The sequence below is a fragment of the Pelodiscus sinensis genome, chromosome 2 (genome assembly GCF_052426305.1).
Source record: "Pelodiscus sinensis isolate ZL-2025 chromosome 2, ASM5242630v1, whole genome shotgun sequence".
NCBI classification, from domain to species: Eukaryota; Metazoa; Chordata; order Testudines; family Trionychidae; genus Pelodiscus; species Pelodiscus sinensis.
Genome location: NC_143053.1, coordinates 15,753,244 through 15,779,834, shown reverse-complemented (window position 1 = coordinate 15,779,834; position 26,591 = coordinate 15,753,244). Strand labels below are relative to the sequence as shown.

The 26,591-nt window shown below is 43.5% G+C and overlaps 2 protein-coding genes and 1 long non-coding RNA gene across 7 annotated transcripts in view; 1 reads left to right on the top strand and 2 right to left on the bottom strand.

Annotated features, from left to right (window-relative positions):
• DNAAF11 (dynein axonemal assembly factor 11) overlaps positions 1 to 1,957 on the bottom strand; it is a 62,602-nt gene extending 60,645 nt beyond the window's left edge. For 2 of the 4 annotated variants that reach the window (XM_075920118.2, XM_075920120.2), the window contains exon 1: positions 1,464 to 1,763. In XM_075920118.2, the coding sequence (XP_075776233.1) occupies positions 1,464 to 1,473 (10 nt within the window). In that variant the 5' untranslated portion in view covers positions 1,474 to 1,763. Of the gene's footprint in view, positions 1 to 1,463; positions 1,764 to 1,821 lie in introns of those variants that run through there. The other 2 variants (XM_075920119.2, XM_006123548.5) reach the window with 2 other exon arrangements.
• Positions 1,721 to 26,500, top strand: LOC112545874 (uncharacterized). The gene is made up of 3 exons (XR_003089440.3): positions 1,721 to 1,859; positions 18,715 to 18,781; positions 26,365 to 26,500. It is a non-coding gene; the product is annotated as an uncharacterized LOC112545874 (long non-coding RNA).
• Positions 10,678 to 26,591, bottom strand: part of TMEM71 (transmembrane protein 71) — a 28,686-nt gene continuing 12,772 nt past the window's right edge. For both annotated transcript variants that reach the window (XM_006123546.5, XM_089776158.1), the window contains exons 6-11: positions 26,406 to 26,591; positions 22,950 to 23,025; positions 17,454 to 17,515; positions 17,198 to 17,255; positions 15,800 to 15,822; positions 10,678 to 14,452 (exon numbers count right to left, since the gene is read on the bottom strand). In XM_006123546.5, coding sequence (XP_006123608.3) covers positions 15,816 to 15,822; positions 17,198 to 17,255; positions 17,454 to 17,515; positions 22,950 to 23,025; positions 26,406 to 26,591 — 389 coding nt within the window. In that variant the 3' untranslated portion in view covers positions 10,678 to 14,452; positions 15,800 to 15,815. The remainder of the gene's footprint in view (positions 14,453 to 15,799; positions 15,823 to 17,197; positions 17,256 to 17,453; positions 17,516 to 22,949; positions 23,026 to 26,405) is intronic.

Here is a 26,591-nt window from a genome sequence, read left to right as displayed (position 1 = left end):
GTGCAAGGTGTTGGAATACAGGAGGGTCTGAGGAGTTTGGGTGCAGGAGAGGGTTGTGATCTGGGATAGGGAGCGGGAGTGCAGGAGGGGGTATAGGGTCTGCAAGGGAGTTTGGGTGCAGAAGGGAGTTGTGACCCGGGGCAGGGAGTTGGGGTGCAGGAAGGGCTGCCAGTTGCAGTCTCTGGCCAGGAGATGCTTATTGTAGGTGACTCCCAGCCAGTGACACAGCAAGGCACTCACCCAGGCTGCCTGCATGCCAGTTGCTGGGACAAGTGTGTCTCTGCATGTGAGCCCCTTGGGAAGAAGCAAGTAGTGGATCTTCGCACACCTATAATCACCATCCCTGTAGCTCCTATTGGCTGGTTTCTGGCCAATGGAAGTTGTAAGGATAGTGTTGGGAGCAGGGTGCCTCCTCCCCAGGGACACACCGAGACACACTAGCCTAGCAACTGGCCATTTTGAGAAGTGTGTGGGGCTGCGGTAGGCAAGCAAGCATCCTGCCTGAGTGCCGTGCTGGCCTGTGGGACATTAGCCTCACACAGGGTCATGGCAGGCTGGTTCCAAATGTTTGGCGAGTCACATGTGGCCTGCAGGCCATATTTTCCCAATCCCTAAAGCAGTATCTCTAGGGAAAGGAGAGTGGACTGGGGATGGGTACTGGCAGGGAAAAGGGATGAGGCTGGGGATGAACGGGGTGGGAAGCCTGAGGATGACGGGAACTGGGAAGGGAAGGCTGGAGATGGGTAGAGGCTGGGGATTAAGGGGTGGAGGAAACTGGAAAAGGGGAGAGGCTGGGAAAATAGGGGATGGAAAAGGGTACATGGAGAGTTTGAGGATGTGTCATGGCTAGGGATGAAGGGAGCTGAGAAGGAGATGGAGGATGTGGAGTGGCTGGGGATGGGGGATGTGGACTGGCTGGGGATGGGGGAAGTGGGGAAAGGAACTTGAGGATGTGGAGTAGCTGGGGAAAGGAGGGGAGCTGGAGATGTGAAATGGCTGTGGATGGGCAAGAGATGTGAAGGAGCTGGGGGAGTGTCATGACCTGGGATGAGGGAACCTGGGAACGTGTGGTGGCTGAGGACAGGGGAGAGGGGCTGGAAAGGAGGGGGAGCCTGGGGATGTGAAGTGGCTGTGGATGGGATTAAGGGGAGACTCTGGGGAAGCGAGAGTCAGAGAGAGGAGGGCACCTGGGGGTGGGAGAAGAGGGGGAGAGCGCCTGAGGGTGTGAAGGGGTCGGGGTGAGGAGCCTGGGAATGTGAGGGGGCTGCGGAGGGAGACAGGCGTGGCTGGGCAGGGGAGGGCAGCCTGGGGACACAAGGGGTTGGGGTGAGGAGCCGGGTGGCTGGGAAAGGGCTGTGGACGGAGAGGCAGGGGGTGGCTGGAGGCGGGGTTGAATAGAGGCTGCGGCTGGGGGGAGGCGGCCGGGCAGGTCCCGCGGGCAGGCGGCGCAGGGGGACACTCACTCCGCACCATGGCCGCGGCCCGACTCTCGAGGCGGCTTCACGGCCCCTGCTCGGCTCCCGCCGCCGCCGCCATTACCGGACGCCACCCGGCGCAGCCATGGCAACCGGTCTGGGCGGGCCTGGGAGCGGGGCCGCTCTGCTCGGCTTGGCTGCGGGCAGGCCTGAGGGGATTGGACACTCCCCCCGGGGCAGCGCCGCGGCGCGAACCTCTCCCCCGAGGAGCGAGGCGGTGCCGGCGAATAGCGCTGGGGGCGTTTTACAAGTATCGCAATTCAGGCCCTTTTCAGCCTGGGCCCGTCAGCCTGCCACGAGAGCCAGGTGCCGGCCGCGACCCTGCTGCCCACCCGCGGCTTCTCACCTCGCCTCATTACACGCCTGCCTGGCTGCCTCGCATAGGTAGGTTCCAACTCCTCCAGGTGCTAGTAGGGGTAGGACCGCCCCCGCCCCCAGTAAACTCCTCAGGGCACCAGGTTTCAGGGTGGCTAAGTCTAGACTGGCATGATTTTCCGCAAATGCTTTTAACGGAAAAGTTTTTCCGTTAAAAGCATTTGCAGAAAAGCCCGTCTAGATTGGCACGGATGCTTTTCCGCCAAAGCACTTTTTGCGGAAAAGTGTCCGGGCCAATCTAGACGCGGTTTTGCGTAAGAAAGCCCCGATTTTCGCCATCTGGGCTTTTTGGCGCAAAACAGTTTTCAGCTGTCTACACTGGCCCTTTTGCACAAAAGCATTTCCGGAAAAGGGCTTTTGCCCGAACGGGAGCGTCAAAGCATTTGCGCAAGAAGCACTGATTTCGGTCAGTGGAACGTCAGTGCTTTTGCGCAAAATCAAGCTGTCTAGTGTAGACAGCTGGCAAGTTTTTCCACAAAAGCAGCCGCTTTTGGGGAAAAACTTGCCAATCTAGACACAGCCGGTATATCTACACATCAGCTTATTTCGGCATAACTGACGCGATCTCAAAATAGCAAAAAAGCCCGTCCAAACTGCAAACCGTTATTTCAAAATAATTTTGAGACGGAGGACTTCTTACTCCGACTCCCGTAACCCTCATTTCAGGAGGAGTAAAAGAAGTCAGAGGAAGCATGTTCTTCCTTCTACTTCCTGCTGTGTAGATAGCACCAAAAGCTGAATTAAACTATTTTGACTTCAGCTATGTATAGCTGAAGTTGCATAGCTTACTTCAAATTTTGCCCTGCAGTGTAGACTGCTCTCAGTGCCCCCAGTCCACCTATCCTTGGCTGTTGGGTCCCTGCTCGCTCTGGAAAGTCTCCAGTTCAGGCAACTGAATTTTTATGTTTATATTTTCTTTCTAAAATCAGTAATGGAAGTTTTTTAAAATCCTGGCTGTGCACTGCACTTGCCCTCCAGAAATGAAATTAATGGGTAGCAGGTTTAGAACTAATAAAAGAAAGTTCTTCTTCACACAGCGTGTAGTCAACCTGTAGAAGTCCTTGGCAGAGGTGGCTGTGAAGGTTAGGACTATAACAGAGTTTAAAGAGAAGCTAAATAATTTCATGAAGGTTAGGTCCATAAAAGGCTATTAGCCAGGTGATAGAAATGGTGTCCCTGGCCTATTTGTCAGAGGCTGGAGAAGGATGGCAGGAGACGATTCGCTGATCATTGTCTTCGGTCCACGCTCTCTGGGGCACCTGGTGCTGGCCACTGTCAGCAGACAGGCTACTGGGCTAGATGGACCTTTGGTCTGACCCAGTACGGCTGTTCTTATGTTCTTATGATTGTCAAACATCATGCATTACCAAATGATCACTCCATATCTGACCTCTGAGTTCTCCTGCTCAGAGGACACATACACATCACCTTCAAAAGAAGAGCTTAGGAGCTCAAATTCATAGCTTTGCTAGAAGCTAAAAATCATGGAATCAATAGGAAGGCTGTTTTTATGACTATAACAATCTGTAATCCAGAGGAGCTCTCTGTAGCTTGAAAGTTGCTCTCTGTCTCTTCCAAAAATTGAAGTTAGTCTAATAAAAGATATTATCTCAGCTACCTTTGCTGTCATGCATCTTAAGTGGCAGGCTTTTAGCTGCCATATCAGGCTGTCACATCTCAGGAAAAATGTCATTCATTGAAGACAAACTAATCTTAATCCCTTTCGTCTAAAGGAAGAGGCTGTGAGATAGGGCCCAGGAGACTGTAAATTCAAGTTTCTTCTCATTGGTGTTTATTTTTCTATGCGGGTGACAACATTTACTGTCAAGCAGGGCCTCACCCCACTACCCAGAAGATAAGACACTATCATTCCACAATTTTGGAACAATAGGAAGTAGAAGATTGCATTAGGTCACTTTTAGAACTACTGGATCTAGGATGACAATGTCAAAAATTATCTCTTTAGCCACATAACCATTAAGAAGTGCCTAATTCTATGGTAAATGTAACCCTCGCCACAATGTAACCCAAGTGTCTTGCTAGGGTTATCACAATGTTAGGCAAGGATTCTGTGTAGCCTATAAGCCTCCACTCAGAAGCAGGTAGAATGGGAAACTGTCCCTCTTTAGAGACTAGTGACAGCTAAAGAAGAGAGACATGGCTGGGCACTTCTTGAATGGATCACAAGTACCTTAAAACCATGACATCCACTATTCTACCCACTAAACCACAGTCAGCTTCTAGAACCAAGAATCCTGATATGCAACATTGTGCTGTGACCCACTGACAAAGTGGGTCATATGTCCCCTTTCAGAAATTGGTCCCACACAAAATGAAATCCTAATTCTGTAATCACCCTACTAAAAGTCTATACTATAGAATCATAGGACTGGAAGGGACCTCAAGAGGTCATCGAGTCCAGCCCCCCGCCCTCAAGGCAGGACCAAGCTCCGTCTACACCATCCCTGACAGATGTCTATCTAACCTGTTCTTAAATATCTCCAGAGAGTGAGATTCCACCACCTCCCTTGGCAATTTATTCCAATATTTGACCACCCTGACAGTTAGGAATTTTTCCTCATGTCCAATCTAAACCTCCCCTGCTGCACTTTAAGCCCATTACTCCTTGTCCTGTCCTCAGAAACCAAGAGGAACAAATTTTCTCCTTCCTCCTTGTGACACCCTTTTAGATATTTGAAAACCGCTATCATGTCCCCCCCTTAATCTTCTTTTTTCCAAACTAAACAAGCCCAGTTCATGAAGCCTGGCTTCATAGGTCATGTTCTCTAAACCTTTAATCATTCTTGTCGCTCTTCTCTGTACCCTTTCCAATTTCTCCACATCTTTCTTGAAATGTGGCGCCCAGAACTGGACACAGTACTCCAGCTGAGGCCTAACTAGTGCAGAATAGAGCGGCAGAATGACTTCACGAGTTTTGCTTACAACACACCTGTTGATACAACCTAGAATCATATTTGCTTTTTTTGCAACAGCATCACACTGTTGACTCATATTCAACTTGTGGTCCACTATGACCCCTAGATCCCTTTCCGCCATGCTCCTTCCTAGACAGTCGCTTCCCATCTTGTATGTATGGAACTGATTGTTCCTTCCTAAGTGGAGCACTTTGCATTTCTCTTTATTAAACCTCATCCTGTTTACCTCTGACCATTTCTCTAACTTTCTAAGGTCATTTTGAATTATGTCCCTATCCTCCAAAGAAGTTGCAACCCCACCCAGTTTGGTATCATCTGCAAACTTAATAAGTGTACTCTCTATCCCAATATCTACATCATTGATGAAGATATTGAACAGTACGGGTCCCAAAACAGACCCTTGAGGAACTCCACTTGTTATCCCTTTCCAGCAGGATTTAGAACCGTTAACAACAACTCTCTGACTATGGTTATCCAGCCAATTATGCACCCACCTTATCGTGGCCCTATCTAAGTTATATTTGCCTAGTTTATCAATAAGAATATCATGCGAGACCGTATCAAATGCCTTACTAAAGTCTAGGTATATGACATCCACCGCTTCTCCCTTGTCCACAAGGCTCGTTATCCTATCAAAGAAAGCTATCAGATTAGTTTGGCATGACTTGTTTTTCACAAACCCATGCTGGCTATTCCCTATCACTTTATTACCTTCCAAGTGTTTGCATATGATTTCCTTAATTACCTGCTCCATTATCTGACCGGTCTGTAGTTTCCTGGGTTGTTCTTATTCCCCTTTTTATAGATGGGCACAATATTTGCCCTTTTCTAGTCTTCTGGAATCTCCCCTGTCTTCCATGATTTTTCAAAAATCATAGCTAAAGGCTCAGATACCTCCTCTATCAGCTCCTTGAGTATCCTGGGATGAATTTCATCAGGACCTGGTGACTTGTTGACATCTAACTTTCCTAAGTGATTTTTAACTTGTTCTTTGTGTATCCTATCTTCTAAACTTACCCTCTCTCTGCTTGTATTCACTACGTTAGGCACACCTCCAGACTTCTCGGTGAAGACCGAAACGAAGTCATTGAGCATCTCTGCCATTTCCAAGTTTCCTGTTACTGCTTCTCCCTCCTCACTGAGCAGTGGGCCTACCCTGTCCTTGGTCTTCCTCTTGCTTTTAATGTATTTATAAAAGGTCTTCTTGTTTTCCTTTATGCCTGTAGCTAGTTTGATCTCATTTTGTGCCTTTGCCTTTCTAATCTTGCCCCTGCATTCCCGTGTTGCTTGCCTATATTCATCCTTTGTTATTTGTCCTAGTTTCCATTTTTTATATGACTCCTTTTTTATGTTGAGATCATGCAAGATCTCTTTGTTAAGCCAAGCTGGTCTTTTGCCATATTTTCTATCTTTCCTACACAGCGGAATTGTTTGCTTTTGGGCCCTTAACAACGTCCCTTTGAAATACTTCCAACTCACCTCAGTTGTTTTTCCCTTCAGTCTTGCTTCCCATGGGAGCTTACCTACAAGTTCTCTGAGCTTATCAAAATCTGCCTTCCTGAAATCCATTACCTCAATTGTGCTGGTCTCCCTTCTACCTTTCCTTAAGATCATGAACTCTGTTATTTCATGATCACTGTCCCCCATACTGTCTTCCACTTTCAAGTTCTCAACTAGTTCCTCCCTATTTGTTAAAATCAAATCCAGAACAGCTTCTCCTCTGGTAGCTTTTTCAACCTTCTGAAACAGAAAGTTGTCTCCAATGCAGTCCAGAAACTTATTGGATAGCCTGTGCCCCGCTGTGTTAGTTTCCTAACATATGTCTGGATAGTTGAAGTCCCCCATCACCACCAAATCTTGGGCTTTGGATAGTTTTGTTAATTGTTTAAAAAAGGCCTCATCCACCTCTTCCACCTGGCTAGGTGGCCTGTAGTAGACTCCTAGCATGACATCACCCTCATTTTTTACCCCTTTTAGCTTAACCCAGAGACTCTCTACACAGCTATCTCCTACGTTCATCTCCACTTCAGTCCAAGTGTGTAGATTTTTAATATACAAGGCAACCCCTCCTCCCTTTTTTCCCTGTCTGTCCTTCCTGAGCAAGCCGTACCCTTCCATACCAATATTCCAATCATGCGTCCCATCCCACCAGGTTTCTGTAATACCAATGATATCATAGTTGTATTTATTTGTTAGCAATTCCAGTTCTTCCTGCTTATTACCCATACTTCTCGCATTTGTATATAGGCATCTAAGATACTGATTTGATCTTGCCTCCCTGTTGTGCCCTGACCCTCCTTTCTCCTTGCCATTATAGGCCGTAGTCCCCCCCATTTCCAACCCATCTCCCAGTCCCGCACATTCAGCACTTACCTATATAACTATAGGGCAGCTCAGATATTTTGAGGCTGCTGGAATAATTGTATTGATTTTAAATTGCAAAATATTGTGTTCAGCAGTGGATTTGGATATTCCATTAATATTTATTTTATTGGTTTATCATTACTGTTTGTGTTTTGATTAATGGAAACTTCATTTTTAAGAATATGGTGGAGCAATTGATTGAAGAGTTTGTTTACATAGTACTGAAAACAGTGGTTGGAGATTTAGTTTGTGTTTACAGAGAGTGGAAAACACTACCTGTGCGATTCCAGAAATTTGAGAAGTTGATTTAGTAAGTGTATCTTTCAAGAAAATAAGAATAATTTTTGAAGCACATATTAGCACTTACTGGGGAACTGATATCTCAAGATATTACTGAAAATCTACAGAGCCTTTCACCAGTTTGAATCTAGTCCAAATTTCTAGGAGTATATCTACACTGCAGAGTTTTTCCAGAAAATGGCCATTTTCCAGAAAAAACTACTTATGTCCACACTGCTATTGCATTTTTTTGACAGAAAATCAGAAGAACAGAGGGGTTTTTCTGATGGCAGTAAACCTCATTCTATGAGGAAAAGGTTTTTTCCGAAAAAGCTTTTTTGGAAAAAGGTGTGTGTGGACACGAAAGAGGGAGTTTTTTCGAAAGAAGAGGCCTCCAGGAAACAACACAGATGCTCTGGTGGCCACTCCATCCACAGTAATCACAACTTAAATGTGAGATTGCGTCCAATCAGTGTGAACGCTGTCTTTCGAAAAAGCACATCACTTTTTCGTTGCGCTTTTGCTGTATAGACGCTCTCTTTCAACAGAAGTTTTTCCCTAAGATCTCTTCCAGAAAAGCTTTTTCTAAAAGAAGTCTGCAGTCTAGACATAGCCTAGATAATAAAAATTGTTTCCCGCTAATGGATGACTCCTAAATAAGATATGTTTATGGGTCTCATTTTTAGCTCCAATTCTGTACTTGAGCTGCACTCGTAACCATAGTATCCGACTATCTACATTGCAAAATAATCAACAAGTTTTATATTTTTGGTAATTTCACTGCAGAAGCCAAGATCTTTATCAGCTGTAGAGACTGAACTGCCCACTTCCTAAAGCCTTGTTTCTTGGACATGCTGATAGATCAGTGTACCTGGGAAACCTACCCTACTGCTGCCTTGTAAACTGAGGATTTCTGAATGGCCATATCAACACCTTCCATTAGCAATAAATCCACATGGCTTTTGTAAATTGCAGTAAAATTATAGGCAAGTTATTTGCAGATATGAAAATTCACTCACTAAATTGTTTACATATAATGTTAAATATGGAGCCGCACAAAACTTGACAGCTGTGCAGCTTTCTAATTTAACATTTTGTTTATATAACCATACGGCTGAATAAAAAAAAATGGGTCATTGATTTAAATGTTCTATGTTTTAGCACAGCTAATGAGATAGGAGGAGGATGGCAGTAGATTACACATATGTAGTTTAACTTCCTTGGTTTTCCTCATCTATCTGCACAAAGCTAATAAAGCCTCATAAAGGACAAAGAAATACATTGTATAGTTTTAGGGCACCATCTGGTGGTTCAAGGTGCACTTTACAGAGCCCTGCCTCTGCAAGATTGCTCCCTATGCTTTATCTCCTCCCTTGTCTCTTAGCGTGCATCTACACAGCACCCTAAATTTGAAATAAGATATGCAATTTGCGCTACGCAAATTGCATATCTTATTTTGAATCTATTTCGAAATAACTTATTTTGAAATTTGGTGCATCTACACCATGCTAAATTTCGAAATAATGCACTATTTCAAGCCATCCCTTATCCCTCGTGAAACGAGGTTTACCAGGATGGCAAAACAGCATGCCTATTATTTTGAAAAATATTTCAAAATAATGGGCGGTTTGTGTAGATACAGGGTAACTATTTCGGGTTACCTCCAGTATCCCAAAATAGATGGGCAGTGTAGACATACACTTACTGTTTGTCATAACTACTCTTTGCATCTTGTTTCAAGCTTGATTGTATGCTGTTTGGGGCAGGGAGTCTATATGTGTCTGTTTGTATAGGACCTCTTACAACAGGACCTATTGGTGCTATAATAAAATAATAATAATGATAATAATAAAAATAGGGCTTTGTCCAATTATATTTCAGTGTCCCAAGCAATCAAGATTCTCTTTCTTCTCTTTGATGAAATTGGAAAGAGCAAGTTGAGTGCAACATGCTTTAAGTGTTTTTGACTATGTTGTGGAAAATGTACATTTTATACAGAATCTTCTAAATTATCTCATCAGACCAGATAAACAGGTTCATCTGGGCTGATATCCAACCTTTTGCAAGCATTCTATTTGATACTTCAAAAATCCATAGTGAATCTGGCTAATTTACAATGCAGAAAGGGAAATATTTCTTTCCTGATTTCTGTGAAGGAGATTTATGCCTAAACGATAAGGCTTGCTCAGTGCTTATATTGATGTTCTGGATTAGACAGAAATGAGATGCCAAACTCTGTTTGGGTATGTCTACACTACCACCCTAGTTCGAACTAGGGTGGTTAACGTAGGCATCCGAAGTTGCAAATGAAGCCCGGGATTTAAATATCCCGGGCTTCATTTGCATCTTGCCGGGTGCCGTCATTTTTAAATGCCCGTTAGTGCGGACTCCGTGCCCACAGCTACACGCGGCATGGAGTAGGTAGTTCGGATTAGGCTCTTTATTCCGAATTACCGGTACACCTCGTTCCAGGAGGAGTAATGGTAGTTCAGAATAGAGAGCCTAATCCGAACTACCTACTCTGTGCCACGTGTAGCTGCGGGCACGGAGTCCGCACTAATGGGCATTTAAAAATGGCGGCGCCCGGCAAGATGCAAATGAAGCCCGGGATATTTAAATCTCGGGCTTCATTTGCAACTTCGGATGCCTACATTAACCACCCTAGTTCGAACTAGGGTGGTAGTGTAGACATACCCTTTCTTAGGTAGTGAGTGGCTAATTGGTGTGAGTGAACATAAATTCAGGAATTAAGTTAACCTAGCACAATAGGGCTCTGGTTTTGATTGGGGCTTTTAGCATTGTTACTCCCACAAAATTCTCTCTCACTCATACACTTTATGGAGACCTACCTTTATCCAATTCCTAGGGTTCAGGAGTAACTTCCTGTGAGTTTGCAAGACCTTTTACAGAGCTTGACATAATAATGTAGCATAGTCTGATTTGTAAAATTAATTCTGTATATATTCATGCAATATTTTGTGCAGAAATTTATCTTTTCATATGCAGGCAGTTTTCAATATTTTCATAAATCTCTTTTGAATTAACAAAATGATAAGCAACAAATGTACTAGACTTGCACAGAAGACTTAGAACAACATAGAACTTGCCCATATACTCTAACAATCTAGATGTTAGACATGATGCAATGAGCAGCATTACAACCAGTAGAAAGCAGATGGGGGTTATAGAGCAATATGGTCACATGATGGTTCATAACAGGTGTATACTAATTGAATAAATTCACTATATCATTTTAATATATTAAATGTTTATTTGGTAATACAAATGATACAATGCAACAGAAAGTACCAGTCTCCTGCAGCATGACAAAATAAGCTTTATAACATTAATTATACTCTGCATTAGAAATATTTTGAATATATATTGGACCGTTCATTTGAGTAAGAACTGCAAGATGGAAAATTTGATGTGGTGCTGTAGTCCTCTGTTGTTAAAATACTACGGGTCAGAACCTTAGGTGGTGGCTGCCAACTAGTTCATATTCTGGACCTCTCTCTTTTCATCAAATCTCTATAAGCTTGTTAATTACTTTTTAACATTCCTATTGTGGTAGCTCCTAAATATTTCAACTAAATCAGGCCCTCTTGTGCTAGATGCTGTCCAAACACAGAGGGTACATCTACACTGCATGGCTATTACCTCGAGTCTACACAAGCCGCCAATTATTTCAAAATGTTTTTTGAAATAACAGACGTGCTGTTTCGCCATCCTGGTAAACCTCATTGCGTGAAGGATAAGGGATGGCTCAAAATAGCACATTATTTTGAAATTTGGCACAGTGTAGATGCACTAAATTTCAAAAGAAGCAATTTTGAAATAGTTTCAAAATAAGATACGCAATGTGCATAGCGCAAATTGTGTATCTTATTTTGAGTTTAGGGTGCTGTGTAGATGCACCCAGAGTGAACAACACTCCTTGCACCAGAAAGCTTACAATCTAAGGGTACATCTACATAGCAGGGCTAAGTCTAATTAAGCTACGCAACTTCAGCTATGCCAATTGCACAGCTTAAGTCAAAATAGCTTAACTCGGTTTTAGGAGCTGTCTACGCATCAGGAGGTCGAAGGAAGAACACTCTTCCTTCGACTTCCCTTACTCCTCATGAAATTAGGCTTACCAAGAGTTGGAGTACGAAGTCCTCCAGCTCGACATTATTTCAAAATAAAGGCTTGTAGTGTAGACACGCTTTTTGTTATTTTGGAATAACATCAGTTATTCTGAAATAACGCTGCTGTGTAGACGTACCCTGAATGACAAAGATATAACAAGCATGCCAATTTGACAAATGTGTGCAATTCTTAGCAAGATTCTTTGATACCTGGAAAAAAAGGAAGTAATAATTGTTCTCTATTTACATTCTAATATATAAGCATTTTATTATAAAATACAAGTGGTTCCAAAATCCGTACCTCTTTTATGTGCTGGTATTCTTTTTTACTACACCTCCTTTTTGAGGGCTACTGCTGTTGTTAGTATAGTTCCACAGGTGTATCTGGTGCTTCACAGATGGATAAAAACTGACTTGTCCCTACTTCAAAGAGCTTACAATATAAGGGCTCCTACAAACACTGCTGAGCATAATGCTTGTTAATGTTGAGAACCTAGCCTCCTCACTGCAGTAAGCAATATGTCTGGTATGAAATGTTTGAAGGGCTGGACCTGAAATTTGATTTTACACAGGAAAGAATGTTTAAACAACAGATCAGGGCTTGGTGAACAAGAATTACAGCAGCCAAAAGTGATATATTTATTATTCTTGTTCATCTTCAAAATTCCTCAGTGGATTTGTATTTTAATTAATTTAATACATTAAAATTGACCAAGAGTTCAATTACTGAAGATCAAAATTTTAAATTCCAGTAGCCATCTCATAGTATACAAATGTCACACCAAGTGGCAATCAATAAGTGTTTGTACTTCACTAGAAACACTGTTTTGAATGCCCCGAGTGAGCCTGATTCTCCTCTCAATAGAAGCTGCAGATGCTCAGCACTTCTAAAATAAATCTGCTATTCTTTAGGAGCCTAAATATGGATTTAGGCATCCATGTTACAAAATGTTGGCTTTAGTCTTTCATCAGCCTTGATTAACTGTGATCCAGTGTTTTATTCCAGCAAAGCAATAAAAAGTGTGATTATATTTTCATAATTAATTCCTAGAAATTATTTTAAAAATAAAGATAATTTTATCCTCATTAGGTTAAAAAGTCCATTTAAAAGAGGGCCCATTATACCTAGCATATCATAAGTAACACAAAATATATATAAATGCTGTACAGTACAATCTGTCCATTTGTAGTAGACTCTTATTCAGTGAATAAAGAAGATGAATTATGTAATATTCACAGAATTATTCTAGCTTATCTGTACTACAAGAAGAATATGGAGTTGAGTGGAGCCTATTAGCATCATATTATTATTTATTATTATGTGAAACAATTTTCCTTTACTTTAGGATTCTTTGCCTGAAGTATGCCCTGTTGTCTTTATTTAAATTACAAATACTGGACTGTAAGATTCTCACCCTGACTATTTCTATCAGGGAAATATTTAACATACTCAACAACAGTATTTTAAGATCCTAAATAGAAAACGTGACTGTTTCCTCTGCTTGATATTAAATCTTACATTCAAAATACAATCAGAATGATATTTACCCCTTGAAAGGCTGGCATCTCTGTTTTAAATACCGTAATTGCAACTATGCTTTCTCTCATTTCCCCACATGCCCAGGGATTCACTCTCACAAATGTGTCCTGTCTGAGGATGGCTATAAAGGAGGGAAACTATAAAATACAAAAAGGAAGCTGAACAGTGATTTATCATTTCCTTTTTTTTTCTTCATCAGAACCTTCAACTTTTTAAAATTAATTTTTACAACAGTTTATTGATACTTCTACTGTGCCTACCAGCCTGTTTTCATCATACCTGTGGAGTTAGCCTTTCCACAGGCAGCATTACAGGTCATATTTAGCAGCTGTGGCTTCCACTGGTTCCAGTTTTATCACAGTGATGGATAAGCAGATTGGAAGCAGTGATGGTAGCAAAATATTTTGTAGAATGATCATATTTTCATCATTTTATAGCACAGGGAGGTGAAAATCTATGCTGTGTTGACTGTATTGGCAAATTTGGCAGGTAAAACAAACCAGTTATGAGATAGCATAGTCACAGAACAGTGATCACTGATCACTTGAGGGGATTAATGTTTAGCATCATCTTTTACATCCAATGTCAGAAAAATAAGGCTTGATGCTTTAAAGATAAAGGTCATGGACTCTGTGTTACTTTAACCTTATGATTCTGTCCTCTCCAACTGCTCTTGCAACCTTCTGATTCCTGACTTGTGTGTAGGTAGCACTTCTGGTCTCCAGTGACAGGAAGCACTATTCTGGCACAGTTCATTTCCACTCTCTCATTTCTTGTGTTTCTAACACCTCTTTTCCTGCCTTCAAAATAACTGGGAAAGAACCAAGGATAGAAATAAAGACAAAAGACTGTGGCAGGGATGAGACAATGAAGGCCCTGATGGGTTTTAAGTATATTATCCAATTTACCACCATCCAGAACCATTCACAGATTTTAAACAGTTTGACAACAGGTGACAATTTAAACAGTATGATAATAGTGAAAATAGTTTAGATTCAATAAAAGGTGGACTTTTAGGGCTGGCTAGACATTTTTTCACCATCTTAGTCTCCAAGGCCCCAAATCATGCAAGTTACATCCTGTGGGTGACCCCCTATACCTCCACAGAGCTCCACTGAAATCAAGGGGCTCCATGGGGGACAGATGTCTGCCTGCATAGTTCCTCTTGCAGGAATGCATTGAAAACGAGTGCTAAGAAGCCAGGCTTTACACTAAACTATGAAAAGATCCATGCACAACCAAATAACATGATTTTGTGTTATTGGAAGAAAGAGATTTGAAAAATCTTCTGGTTGCTCACTGGCAAAAAAAAAAAAATGGATCCAGATAAGTGATCTGTATGTGCTGGCAAACCTAGATTTAGGGAGGAGAGAAGAGTGAAATGTGTTAGTTTAAACAATACTGAAAATTACACAGAACTTGTCTGCTCATATACGTCTATGAAAAGTAAGGGACCATGTTTGTAGGACAGTGTTTGCAATCTGATTTCCAACAAGGCATGTTGTAAACTGATTGGCACGGTTGATGACGGGGATGCGCATTTTTCTTCCTAAGATTGAAGAAACCTAAAAGAACGGTCAAATCTTTGTGAGATTCTCAGATGCTTCTGTCTCAGGATGTATGTCCTTTTTATATCTGTTAACTCAAGGCTTCTCCAAGTGATATCTGCAAGTATACAGCCACAGTGCAGTTTCTCAGCTGTGCGTAACTAGGGAGCCTAAAACAGGGCTGTTATCTCCAGGATCTGGGGGAACACAGATCATGCCACAATCCCACTCTTCCTCTTGCTCCTCACTAGACAAAATAATGGAAGGAGAAGGAGATACTGGAGGTTATCTTGATATTAGCATCATTCCCTTGTTCTAATGGGAAGCAAGAGGTCCACACTGGAAGGTGCAATTTGTGTCTCCTCGATGTGGGGAAACTGATTTCAAGATCCTGGATCTACAATGAGCTAAGTATTGGGAGTGCTGCAGAACAAGGAGCTGGAAATAAGGCACAGGATTGGAGATAGAGCTGAAAGGGAGAGAAGTTAGAGGGGAAAAGTATCTCAAAGGACTTTTTAAATGATTAGGTCTCCAGATCCCCAGCTCATGTAAATTAGTGTAACTGTTCATTCAGTGGAGCCACAGTAATATACAGCAGCTCAGGGACTTGGTGCTGCATCTCTGGGTCTAAATCACATTGATATACAACCATCTCTGGGCTGAGACATAGCAATTGTTTAACAGCTCAAAGTATTCAGTAGTTTAGTGCAGAGAATTAAGAATACTTTATCCAAATAAAATCAGAAAGGAGGTTTAGATGGAATTAGTAATACTGAAATCTGATGCGTATACTAGAACCAAAATCCATTTCTGATGAAAAGCTCCATGGGATCTTTTCAGCACAAATGGACAATACTTTAGTTGTACAGCTAATTCTACAGACAACACCATCAGCAGCACGTTAACATGATGTGAATTTAGAGTTAGGATTGCAACCTATTGAAACACCTAAACCACTTCCTAAGCACCTGATTTGTCTTTGAAGGTCTTTCCTTCCAATACTGAACAAGTCTAACCAGAATTAGCTCATAAAATCTGACAAAGTCACAGCTGAACTAGTGAGTCTGTAGACTTTGTTATCTGAATTAATGGTTCACTCTTCTCTGGAGTATTTTTCCCCTTACACTACAATCCTTTACGGTGTTTAACTTACCAGTTCATTCTTTCAATTATTTCCTGCAAGAAAAATGTCAAAATTAATGTGTACGTTTTTGTATTTCCTGAGTCCAACTTTTTAATGTATATTTTAAGATCAACTGGGACCACTAGACAATCTAAACTCACTTCCCACATATCATGGATCATTAAATTTTCACCCAGATATTCCTATATGGAGCCCAGTGACTTTAGGTAGAACAAAACATTTCATTTTTCAGAAGACTAAACTGTTGCGTGCCATTGTCAGAGAGCAGGAGAGAGTGAGATGCCACTACTACCCTGAAGCTTCTGCAATGGCAGAAAATCAATTGGATGACATATGTTCAGATGATCCTAGCAGATAATCCACACCCCATTCTGGAAGAAGATGAAAACCCCCTGAGATACCTGACAATCTGACATGGGAAATTCTTTCCAAAATGCAAAGCTAGTGACCAGTTTCAAGCTAAACATGTGAGCAAGAACCAGCACATAGGCATCTAAGAAATGAGGCTTCTCTGTCAGAGCATTGGTCAACCCTTTGAATTAAATCAATCTGAAACATAGCCACATTTAAAAATTTAAAAAAAAAACAGATTTTTTTCAGTACATCAGGCTAATTTACCACTTTTTTCTATGCTATTCTTGCTGACCCACTAGATCATAAGATCCCAAACTGGAGGGCGCGCTCTCCTGTGGGAGCATGAAGAAATTCCAGGGAGGGCATGAGGCGACCCAGTCCCTCCCCGCTTTGTCAATCCCACCCCAAGAAAGAGCCTGGTCCATCCGGTAAAAAAATTCACAAAATACCATGTGAAATGTCCAGCATTTTCTGTTTTTCCTGGCTCGGGTGTCTGCTGGAACATACGTAGCTTGGGCTGGCTGAGGTGGGGGGGAGGATGGAGCATCCCGGGTAGACTTAAAAATGTCCGCCTTAAAAGGGCAACTTTTTTTTTTTTTTTGGTCAACAACTTTTCCCCTGGAGTACCAGCATCTTTTTTATACTGGTCCCAGGAATTAAAGGGTCTGCAACTGTTTTTTGGCCCCAGTCAGTCCCCCCCCCTTTTCTTTTCCTCAACAAGTTTTGCTGCTTTTTGGGGGGAGAGGGGCATGAGGGTTTCTCAAGAATCAAAAAGGGGGCATGATGCCAAAAACTTTGGGAACCACTGCACTAGACTATGGTGTAACACGTTTAATTTCTCTTTTTCCCTGCATTTACTGTAAAGCATTCAAAGCCAACATTCAAACATAAAGAGAATATTTTCATAACTACAAAATAGTAGCAAGAATAGCCAAAGCCTGTTTCAGTATCTACTGATCACTCACTGTAATCTTTTGAGCACTAGGATAATTGATAGAATCTTTTCTTCAACTAAAGCTCTTCAGTATAGTGAAATACCCTTGCACCACTTACCATAATTTGGTAGTTTTGAAAGATGTGAAGAGACGGATGAAAGATGACTTGTCAGCATCTTTGGAGCAAAAGAATAGTAAATTTTAAATTTATGATTTTGCATGAGATTAAAGGGAAAATTCTGCCATCAGATGCACACATGCAGCTTTTATTGAACCAAGGAGAATTTTGCAAATGCATCTAAGGACAGATTTTGGCCCTTGAATCTAACCCAATACAATATTGTATGTCAAGTGTAAAAAAAGTCTCTACTTACAAACTAAAATTATCAGAAGCAAAAAGACCAGCAAAGTAGCAAAACGTCCTCCCAGAAACCACCTGAAATCATAACGAATACCTTAATTTTTAAATTGTACGACAGACAGATATTGGGCCAACACACTAAAATATGCACAACACACATCTCCAAGATCAGCCTTCAGTCAGCTACCATCTTGGTCCTTCAGTTAAGGAGCTCAATATTCCCAGACTGGTGATGGGGTATAGACCTGTGCCATGGAATGTGATGGAATGTTAACTCTTTCCTGGCCTGTGTGGGGTAAATATGGGCCTGAGAGAGGTCATGGTAGGAAGATACACTGACGATCAGCAGCAAGGAGTTGGACTGAGCAGATGCTAGTTCAAGGATCCTGGGCTGGAGCTTAATGTAGTGGGAGGCCCCACGTACCCCTACCAACACACTTGTGTGGTAGCATGAGGTCAGCGAAGGGAATAAAGAAAGCTCTGAGGAAAATGATGGAGGACAATGAGGCCAAGAATCGAGGCTGAAGACTTGATACAATGTCTTGAACATTGGTTTGTTGGGCTTTTTGGTACCCCAAAAGGGGTTCCTTCACAAACTGTCAAATCCCCTCTGCAAATATATGTTTTGCGGAACCCCAAAATAGCATCCAGATGCTAATGCAAGTTGTAATGAATATATAAATCCCCCGGGAAATAAAGTCACAGCAGATAGGGAAATATATGGATTTTGTGAATCAGATAAGCCATTATTATAATTTCACATTTGGCACCTATCTACAACCAGGTATCTCAAAAATTCCATTATGATGCTAATCACGTCTGCATCCACAAGTACTTTCTTTTTTATTTCACGTGACAGGATTTTTATACAGATAAAACCTCTCTAATCTGGCACCCTCAGGACCCAAATGGTGCTGAACCAGAGAATTTGCTGAACCATGGGAGATCAAGATTGTCTAGTAGCATTATCAACACTTCCACTGTTTACTGGACTCTGAGAAGACATTTAGGGGTAATTTAGAGCTAAGAACAGCTCAGAACACTGAGAGCCAGGACTGGTAGCTATAAACACATTTTTGGGACCATGGTAGACTTGGCCACACCTATAATAAATGGATATCTGGCTAACTAAAATCATGCCACAGATGTCACCGTACCAGAGAGTGCCAGACTAGAAAGGTTCAACCTGTATATTGAATCGGGGCTAGTATATATTAAGAAAAAACAAATGTCAAGGAATATATAATACTATGTTTTGAAATTTTCTTTTCCAGTGTAGCAAATGCCTGCTTGGTGTGGCACTCTGTTCCCACTACTGAAGGTTCCGTCAGCTAGAGATTGGTAAGACCTTAGCTAAGGCCAGGTCCACACTACAGGGGAAGGTCAGCATAAGGTATGCAGTTCCAGCTGTAAAAAAAATGTAGCTGGAGTCTATGTACCTTAAGCCAAGCTTCAGCACTGTCCTCAGTGGGAAGTCGGTGGGACAAATGCACCCATGGACTTCCCTTACTCCTCATGGGTACAGGCACCGATGAGGGTGCCATCAGCATTCGATTAAGCTTTACTAGACCCGCTGCATCAAATGCCAGAAGATTGATCCGCTACAGTGTCAATCTTCCTGAAAGTGGAGACATGGCCTAAGAGATGTGTATCCTTTAGTTCATGCAGTAGAGGCTCATGAATTAAGCTCCAGAGATCCAAGGTTTGATGCTGGCTGCTGATAATTAGGATCTCTTGGTATTACAAGTGACATCACTTTCAATGGATTTCTTCTGTTCCCATTTCTTACACTAAAATTAACCTTTTCCCAGTGACTCATCTGAGTTCCAGCATTACTGAGCTCCTTGTGGTCCAAAGCCAACCAAAGTTAGGCCCTTACGGTGTGTGTAGACTACATGGCTCTGTCGATGGAGCCATGTAAATTAGTTTATTTGGCATAGTCAAAGAAGTGGGGATTTAAATTATCCCCGCTTCATTAAAATAAACATGGCTGCTGCGCTGTGCCGACGATCAGCTGATCTGGCACAGCGTGGCAGTCTAGATGCGGCACGGTCGACAAAGGACGCCTTTGTCGACCGTGCCGCGTCTAGACTGCCACACTGTGCCAGATCAGCTGATCATTGGCACAGCACAGTGGCCATGTTTATTTTAATGAAGCAGGGATAATTTACACACACCCATGTTTCACGAGGCATACCGGAGTTGTCAACAAAGGTGTCCCTTGTTGACCGCGCCGCATCTAGACTGCTTTGCTGTGCTGGATCAGCTGATCATCAGCACAGCGCAGCGGCCATTTTTATTTTAATGAAATGGGGATTATTTAAATCCCCGCTTCTTTGACTATGCCGAGTAAACTATTTTACATGGCTCTGTCGACGGAGCCATGTAGTCTAGACACACCCTTAGAGCTGTTGCTTTAAAAAAATGCAAAACAGGTTCACAGTCCCAAAAGTGTGTGTATGGGTGGTGGAGAGGAGAGGTTTGGGGGGTGACACTCCATGTGGTCTTAAAAACAGCTAAACTCCTTTTTTTTCCCTCGGTGTTTCAAATAACAAAAATGTGCTACTACATTATAAATACATATGCAAAAATTCAGCCTGAAAGATAATGGTCTGACAAAACTGCAAACATCTGGAAATGACCCATTAGAATGAAATATCTTAGACAACCTTAACTAGAAGCAGTACTCTATATTCCACCTATAATAATAAACATGCAAAACATAAGCTAAACCATACAGACTATAGAAAGTAAATTAGCACCAAAGAATGGAAAAGAAAGCAAGAGTGGATTTCCCAAAGCTCCAGTTCTCTTTTGTTTAGCCTACAGAAACTTTGCTAATTAGGATGTTTGGTTATGCATCAAGTTAAAAAAAATCATATTCCGTAATATGTATAGCAAATATCTGTCAAAGATAATCTTTGTATTTTCATGTCATTGTTCTCTAAATTTTAAAATTAGATACATAAAATTACACTTATTATTAGACTTAATTAACCTCAAATCAAAGGGGAAAGTAGCTTAACCAGACAATTTAGTTCAATTTTAGAGGATATCTACTATATATTTGAGAGAGTTTGTGTGTCTGTCTGTCCATCAGTGAGTCAATTTGAAAGACCACCGATTTTAGCATGACTTAAAGCAAGGTAAGGGTTGGTAGTATCAGGGCAACGGTATTGGCCTGGAATATGATGGTTTCTCATTAAATGGAAATGGAGGGGTTTGCAGGGACATTATATTGTACAATGACCACAGGAGGACAGCCAGAGATGGGGACCAGGACAGCTGTATTGGGGCAGCAGGGAGCAGGGATGGACAGCTATGTACTATATATTTCAAAGAATTGATCTGTCTGTCTGTGTGTATGTCTGTTTCCCCTCTAGGAAACACGCATACACCCCTCCCCTGGCTGTGCCCACTGGAGCTGCAGCTGCCATGGAGAGGTGCTTCTCATCTGTCCTCAAGCTTCTGTGGTGACAGAGGGCTGCTGTTGTCCTCTCTCCCTGAGGCAACCTGCATACTCATCTCTAGTCCCACCCCAGAACAATGATTTAAATGAAGAAAAACAAAACTTATTTACGTTAAGGACCTGAAGAACCCTGGGTAAATCCTCTTGTTTGCTTATCTCTCTCTATATAAAAAAATTTCCCTGCGGGACAACAGAGTGACATCATCATGTCCTTGGTTGTGCAGCTTTCCTCCTCCCCCATCTCTGGTGCTCTGGGGAGGCAGGAGCTGTGTGGCCTCCACCCTTCCCCCTCCCCTGTGCTCTGGGGAGACAGGAACTGTGTGGTCTCCCCCCTCCCTGGGGATCCAGGGAGGTGGGAGCCACACAGCCTCTTCCCTCCTCCCTCCCACGCGTGCCCCCCCATTTCTGCCAGTGAGTGGGATAGCGATGGGGATGCAGGATCTGGACAGGAGGTAGGGTGCAAGGTCTGGGTGCAGGAAGGGGTGAAGGTGCAGAGTCTGGCCAGGAGAGAGGGTTCAGGAGCAGGCTGAGGGTAGAGTTTGTGGCCAGGAGTGAGGGTGCAGGAGAGGGTTGGGGGTAGCATGTGGTCTGGGGGGAGGGTGCTGGAGCAAGGGGAGGGTGTAGGAACAGGCTGGTGGTAGGGTGTGAGGCTAAGGGGGAGAGTGCAGGAGCAGGTTGGGGGTAGGACATAGCAACGGGGGTGGGGGTTGGTGCGTGTAGTGGCCAGGAGGGAATTGGGGTATGTAGCAGCCAGAGAGAGGGGGGTTGGTGAGCTTCCGTACCCTCCAGCACCTCCCCTCTAGCCAAACATCCTATCCACCCCAACCTGCTCCTGCACCCTCTCTCCTGGCCACACACCCTATTCCCAGCCTGCTCCTTCACTCACCCTCCTGGCCAAACTCTGCATCCTCCCTTGCTCCTGCACCATCCCACTGGCCAGAAACCCTACTCCCAGCCTGCTCCTGCCACCTACCTCCCAAGCAGACCTCACCTGCTCAGCCCCTCCGGCATTCCACCGCCTGCCTAGATCCTGCACCCCTTCCCTATCCCACACACTGGCAACTCTATCCCACACACTGAACCCCTCATTTTTGACCCTACCCCAGAGCTTGGGGGGGGCCATAAAATCAACTGGCACCCCAGTGGCCTGAGGCCTTGAACCTCGGTCTTCCCTCCCCCCACCAAGGGGCTGGAGCACCAGAGGAATGAGGTGTTTCAGTTGGAGGCCACATCAGTGAAGGTTGGGGGTTATGGAAGGGGCTTTTTTTTCCTTCTCACTTGTGTGGGTCCTAATTGATTTTTCTGTGCATCGGTGGCCCCTGACCCAAAAAAGGTTCCCCACCCCTGTCATAGATAAAGACAATGTTGAAACCTTTTTTGTTGGACATAATATTTTACTTTATTTAAAATAAAAACTGGCCAGCAAGGCCCTCAACTGGGGCCCAGCCCTCATTTGGCCACAGTGTCCTGTCCCTGGAGCAAATCCTGGGGCAGGCCCTGCGGTCCAACCCCCATCTGCCCGCAGGAAGGGCTGGTGGCGGCCCCCTTCCTGCTGCCGCACTGGTAGGAGGGGAGGCCACAATCTGGCTGTGGCAGACAAAGAGGGGTTGGTGACTGTAGCGAGCAGGGGGCACAGCCCTTTTGTAAAGTTTATTTGAAAGACGTGTTACAACTTAATACAATTAAGCTGAAAAAAATTGAAAATGATAGTATTTCCCAACTGGGTTTCCTATTTAATTAACTGCATAACTTATATACCAGACATGCTAAATTATTGTGTAGTTTGAAATATATATTTATACACCTAATTTATGTAAGCTAATAGGTGATATGTATATACAGATCCTGCATTTGCACACAGTCAGTTAGGTGTCAGTTCTGCATCCAAACAATTTGCACATATCCCCTTTGCTTGTAAATGCACCTTCACAATACTGAATGCCAAATTTTGAAAATGTGGCCCCAAATGTCATATATTACTCACCAGTTGAAATATATATATATTAAGCATAATTAAAATGAGGATGAAATTAAAATTACCTTGCACACACTGAAATGATTAAACACATGGACAGCATAATCATTTGATAAATGACATTTCTCACTGCATTGGATCCTAATAAAAAAGGAAACAAATCAGGAATAATATTTTTTCTGGATATACTTGAAAACAAGAAGAAGCTCCTTCCTTACTGCTCCCCTGAAACGCTGAAATTCCATGAAGGAAGGAGTATTTGTGATAAAAAGGAAGCTTTACCATGGAACATCTTCACATAAGTCAGTGGGATTCTTCAATGGCCAGTTAAATCTAACCCTCAATAGGCAAATCCAATTATTCTGTACTCCACATCCACATTCTCTTTTTTTGAAAGCTGTAAAGCCTGCTGAATTGAGTTCTAATATAACCTCTCCCAAGTGCTATATAAAATACTAGAAGACTTACCTGGCATTGCTTGGGTCCTTCAGAGCAGGGAATGGCAGTGTGTGTGGGATGCAGGAGTCAGGACAGAATTTGGAGTTGAGGGGGGCTCAGGGCAGGGAGCTGGGTGAGTGGGGGAGGGAGGTGCAGGAGTCAGGGTTGGAGAGTGAGGAGGGGCTCAGGGTAGGGGTGGAGGGTACAGGAGTCAGAGCAGAAGGTGGAGGCTCAGGATACAAGGTGGGGGTGCAGGAGTTAGGAAGGGTGGGGGTATATGGGGTTGGGAGGGGTGAGGGTGCTCAGGGAATGGGGTGGCCAGTGGCTGCTCCCCATGGATAGTGGGGGACAGAGGAGGCCCACCTGTTGCTCCTCAGGGCTACGGTGCTTGCTGTCTCCCTGTGGTCATTGGTGAGTATAACTAACCCTGCTATCACACACCTGCTTTCCATTAGATGAGGAACAGTCACGTTACATGCACATCCCATTGTCCTTGCACAACCAACCCCTGAACTTGCTTTAAGTTATGATAAGAGGAAGCTGCTTACCAAATGAGATGGTTCCAGCTTTTACCATTTAGGAAGAGTTCTTGAACAGACAGACAGACACAGTTACGCGGATCCGACTTATGTCGGATCCACAGTTACGAACGGGGCCCTCCCTCTCCCTGGTCTCCAGCAGACCAGGGAGAGGAAGCAAAGCGGCGGAACACGCGGGCAGCGGACAGCCCAGACGCGTCTGGGCTGTCCGCTGCCCGCGAGTTCCGCCGCTTTGCTCTGCTCTGCTCTGCTTTGCTCCCTGTCCCCCTGGTCTACAGACCAGGGGGACGGGGAGCAGAGCAGAGCAAAGCCGCGGAGCATGCAGCCAGCTGACAGACCAGATACGTCTGGGCTGTCTGCTGCCCGCGTGTTCCGCCGCTTTGCTCTGCTCTGCTTTATTCCCCGTTCTCCTGGTCTGCAGACCAGGGGGACGGGGAGCAGAGCAGAGCAAAGCCGCGGAGCACACGGCCAGCTGACAGCCCAGACGCGTCTGGGCTGTCCGCTGCCCGCATGTTCCGCCGCTTTGCTCCCCGTCCCCCTGACCTGCAGACCAGGAGGACGGGGAGCAAAGCAGAGCAAAGCCACGGAGCCCGAGGGCAGCAGGATAGCCACGGCACGTCTGGGCTCTCCCGATGCCCCCATGCTCCGCGGCTCTGCTCCGGACGCCTGTGGTACAGCAGCTGGGGTGCTGCCGGTTGGTCCCGTAGCGCTGCTCTGGGCGCCACTGGACCAACCCAGCAGCACCTCAGCTGCTCTGCCCCAGGTGTCCCCAAGTCAGCAGCTGCTGAAAATGACTAGTGGCTGACTACAGGAAGCCCCTGCCCTGGGTTTCCTGGAATCAGCCGCTGATCAGTTTCAGCAGCAGCTGACTTGGGGATGCCTGGGGTTCTTAAGTTAAATCTGTATGTAAGTCAGAACTGGCGTCCAGATTCAGCCGCTGTTGAAACTGATCAGTTTCAGCAGCGGCTGAATCTGGACGCCAGTTCCGACTTACATACAGATTCAACTTAAGAACAAACCTACAGTCCCTATCTTGTACGTAACCTGGGGACTGACTACGTAACAGGGAGCAAAGCAGAGCAGAGCAAAGCGGCGGAACACGCGGCCAGCTGACAGCCCAGACACGTCTGGGCTGTCAGCTGGCCGCGTGCTCCGCGGCTTTGCTCTGGTCTGTTTCCCGTCCCCCTGGTCTGCAGACCAGGGGGACGTGGAGCAAAGCAGAGCAGAGCAAAGCGGCGGAACACGCGGCCAGCTGACACCCAGACTTGTCTGGGCTGTCAGCTGGCCGCGTGCTCCGCGGCTTTGCTTCCTCTCCCTGGTCTGCTGGAGACCAGGGAGAGGGAGGGCGCCATTCGTAACTGCGGATCCGACATAAGTCGGATCCGCGTAACTCGGGGACTGCCTGTGTATATATAGTAAATATTCTCCCACAAAATCTCCTTAACTGGACAAACAGTTTTGACAATGGACATCAGGATGTACATAAAAATGGCCATAAGAAGTATTCCTAAATGAAAAATTACCACCTTAAAAATGTAACTTGTTTTTTTAGATTTTGCAGTAACTAGAATGGTGTAAATTTATAAATTTCAAAATTTGGGACTTCAGTTGCTAAAAGGACCAAGAAAAGTTTAAATTAATAAAAAATGTCGAGGAGCCATTTTAAACGTCCATAACTCAAACAAATTAACAGATTTCTTTTTATTTACAGCTTATATTTTTTAATTCTGAAAAATTATTTTTACAGTCAAAGTTCAGGATGAAATTTTAGCCCCACTAACATCAGTTTATGTTCTGCCATTGACTTAGCTAGAGCCAAGATTTTACCTAAAATGCCAAAAGTTTGTGAAAGATACATTGTACTATTCATACATAAGCAATCTTAAAGAAGGCATTAAATCTAAACTGAAAATCTCAACACAAACTTATCTAACAAGCAGTTAAGGCACATATATACTATTAATTTAATAGCACATATTAGTTGTTATATTATGTATACACATGCAATATGAGAACTAATATAAGAACTGATATATTTTTGAGTGGCTCTGAAGAATTCCTACAGATTTGTTTTTAAGTTAAAGTTTTGTTGCAGTGAAATTTAGACTTGGTCGCAAATGGTTTTTGTGAAGCAATCTGAAAATTTAGAAATAATTTTCATTCAGTGAGTTTCACAAGGAACACGTTTTTGGGATATACAAAATTTCACAAAAATGTTTGGTCTTAGTTTTTTCATTTTTGTGCCCTCCTCATCTTGATTCCCCCAATCTTCTCCTCCACCCTTCCCTACCCCAAACCCTCCATATCCCTGAGTTTTTTCAATTTTGCCATTGAAAATGGGGGAACAAGGAAAAGGAGGGATATATTAGAGGGGAAAAATTGGAAAAGTTTTCATTTTTAGATTAATTAAAAAAATCTTCAAATTACATTTTTGCAAAAATCTACAGTTTAAAAAAAGACCATTTTCAATATCTTTTTTTTCCATTTGAAAAATTTCAATCAGCTCTACAAATAACAAATTGAGAAGAAAAGAACATAACTCACTTGAATGACCCAAAGTCTCCTCATGGAAATACTCATCTACCGTAAATTGGGAGCAACGAGACAAATCACTGAAATGTTTTCTTGGCTGAGTGAACACCACCTCTTTCGGAAAAGAGGATTCATCAGCTTCTGATGTTTGCTTTCGTGACATCCAGGTTTTGCATTCAGAAGAAAATTCAGAGTCAT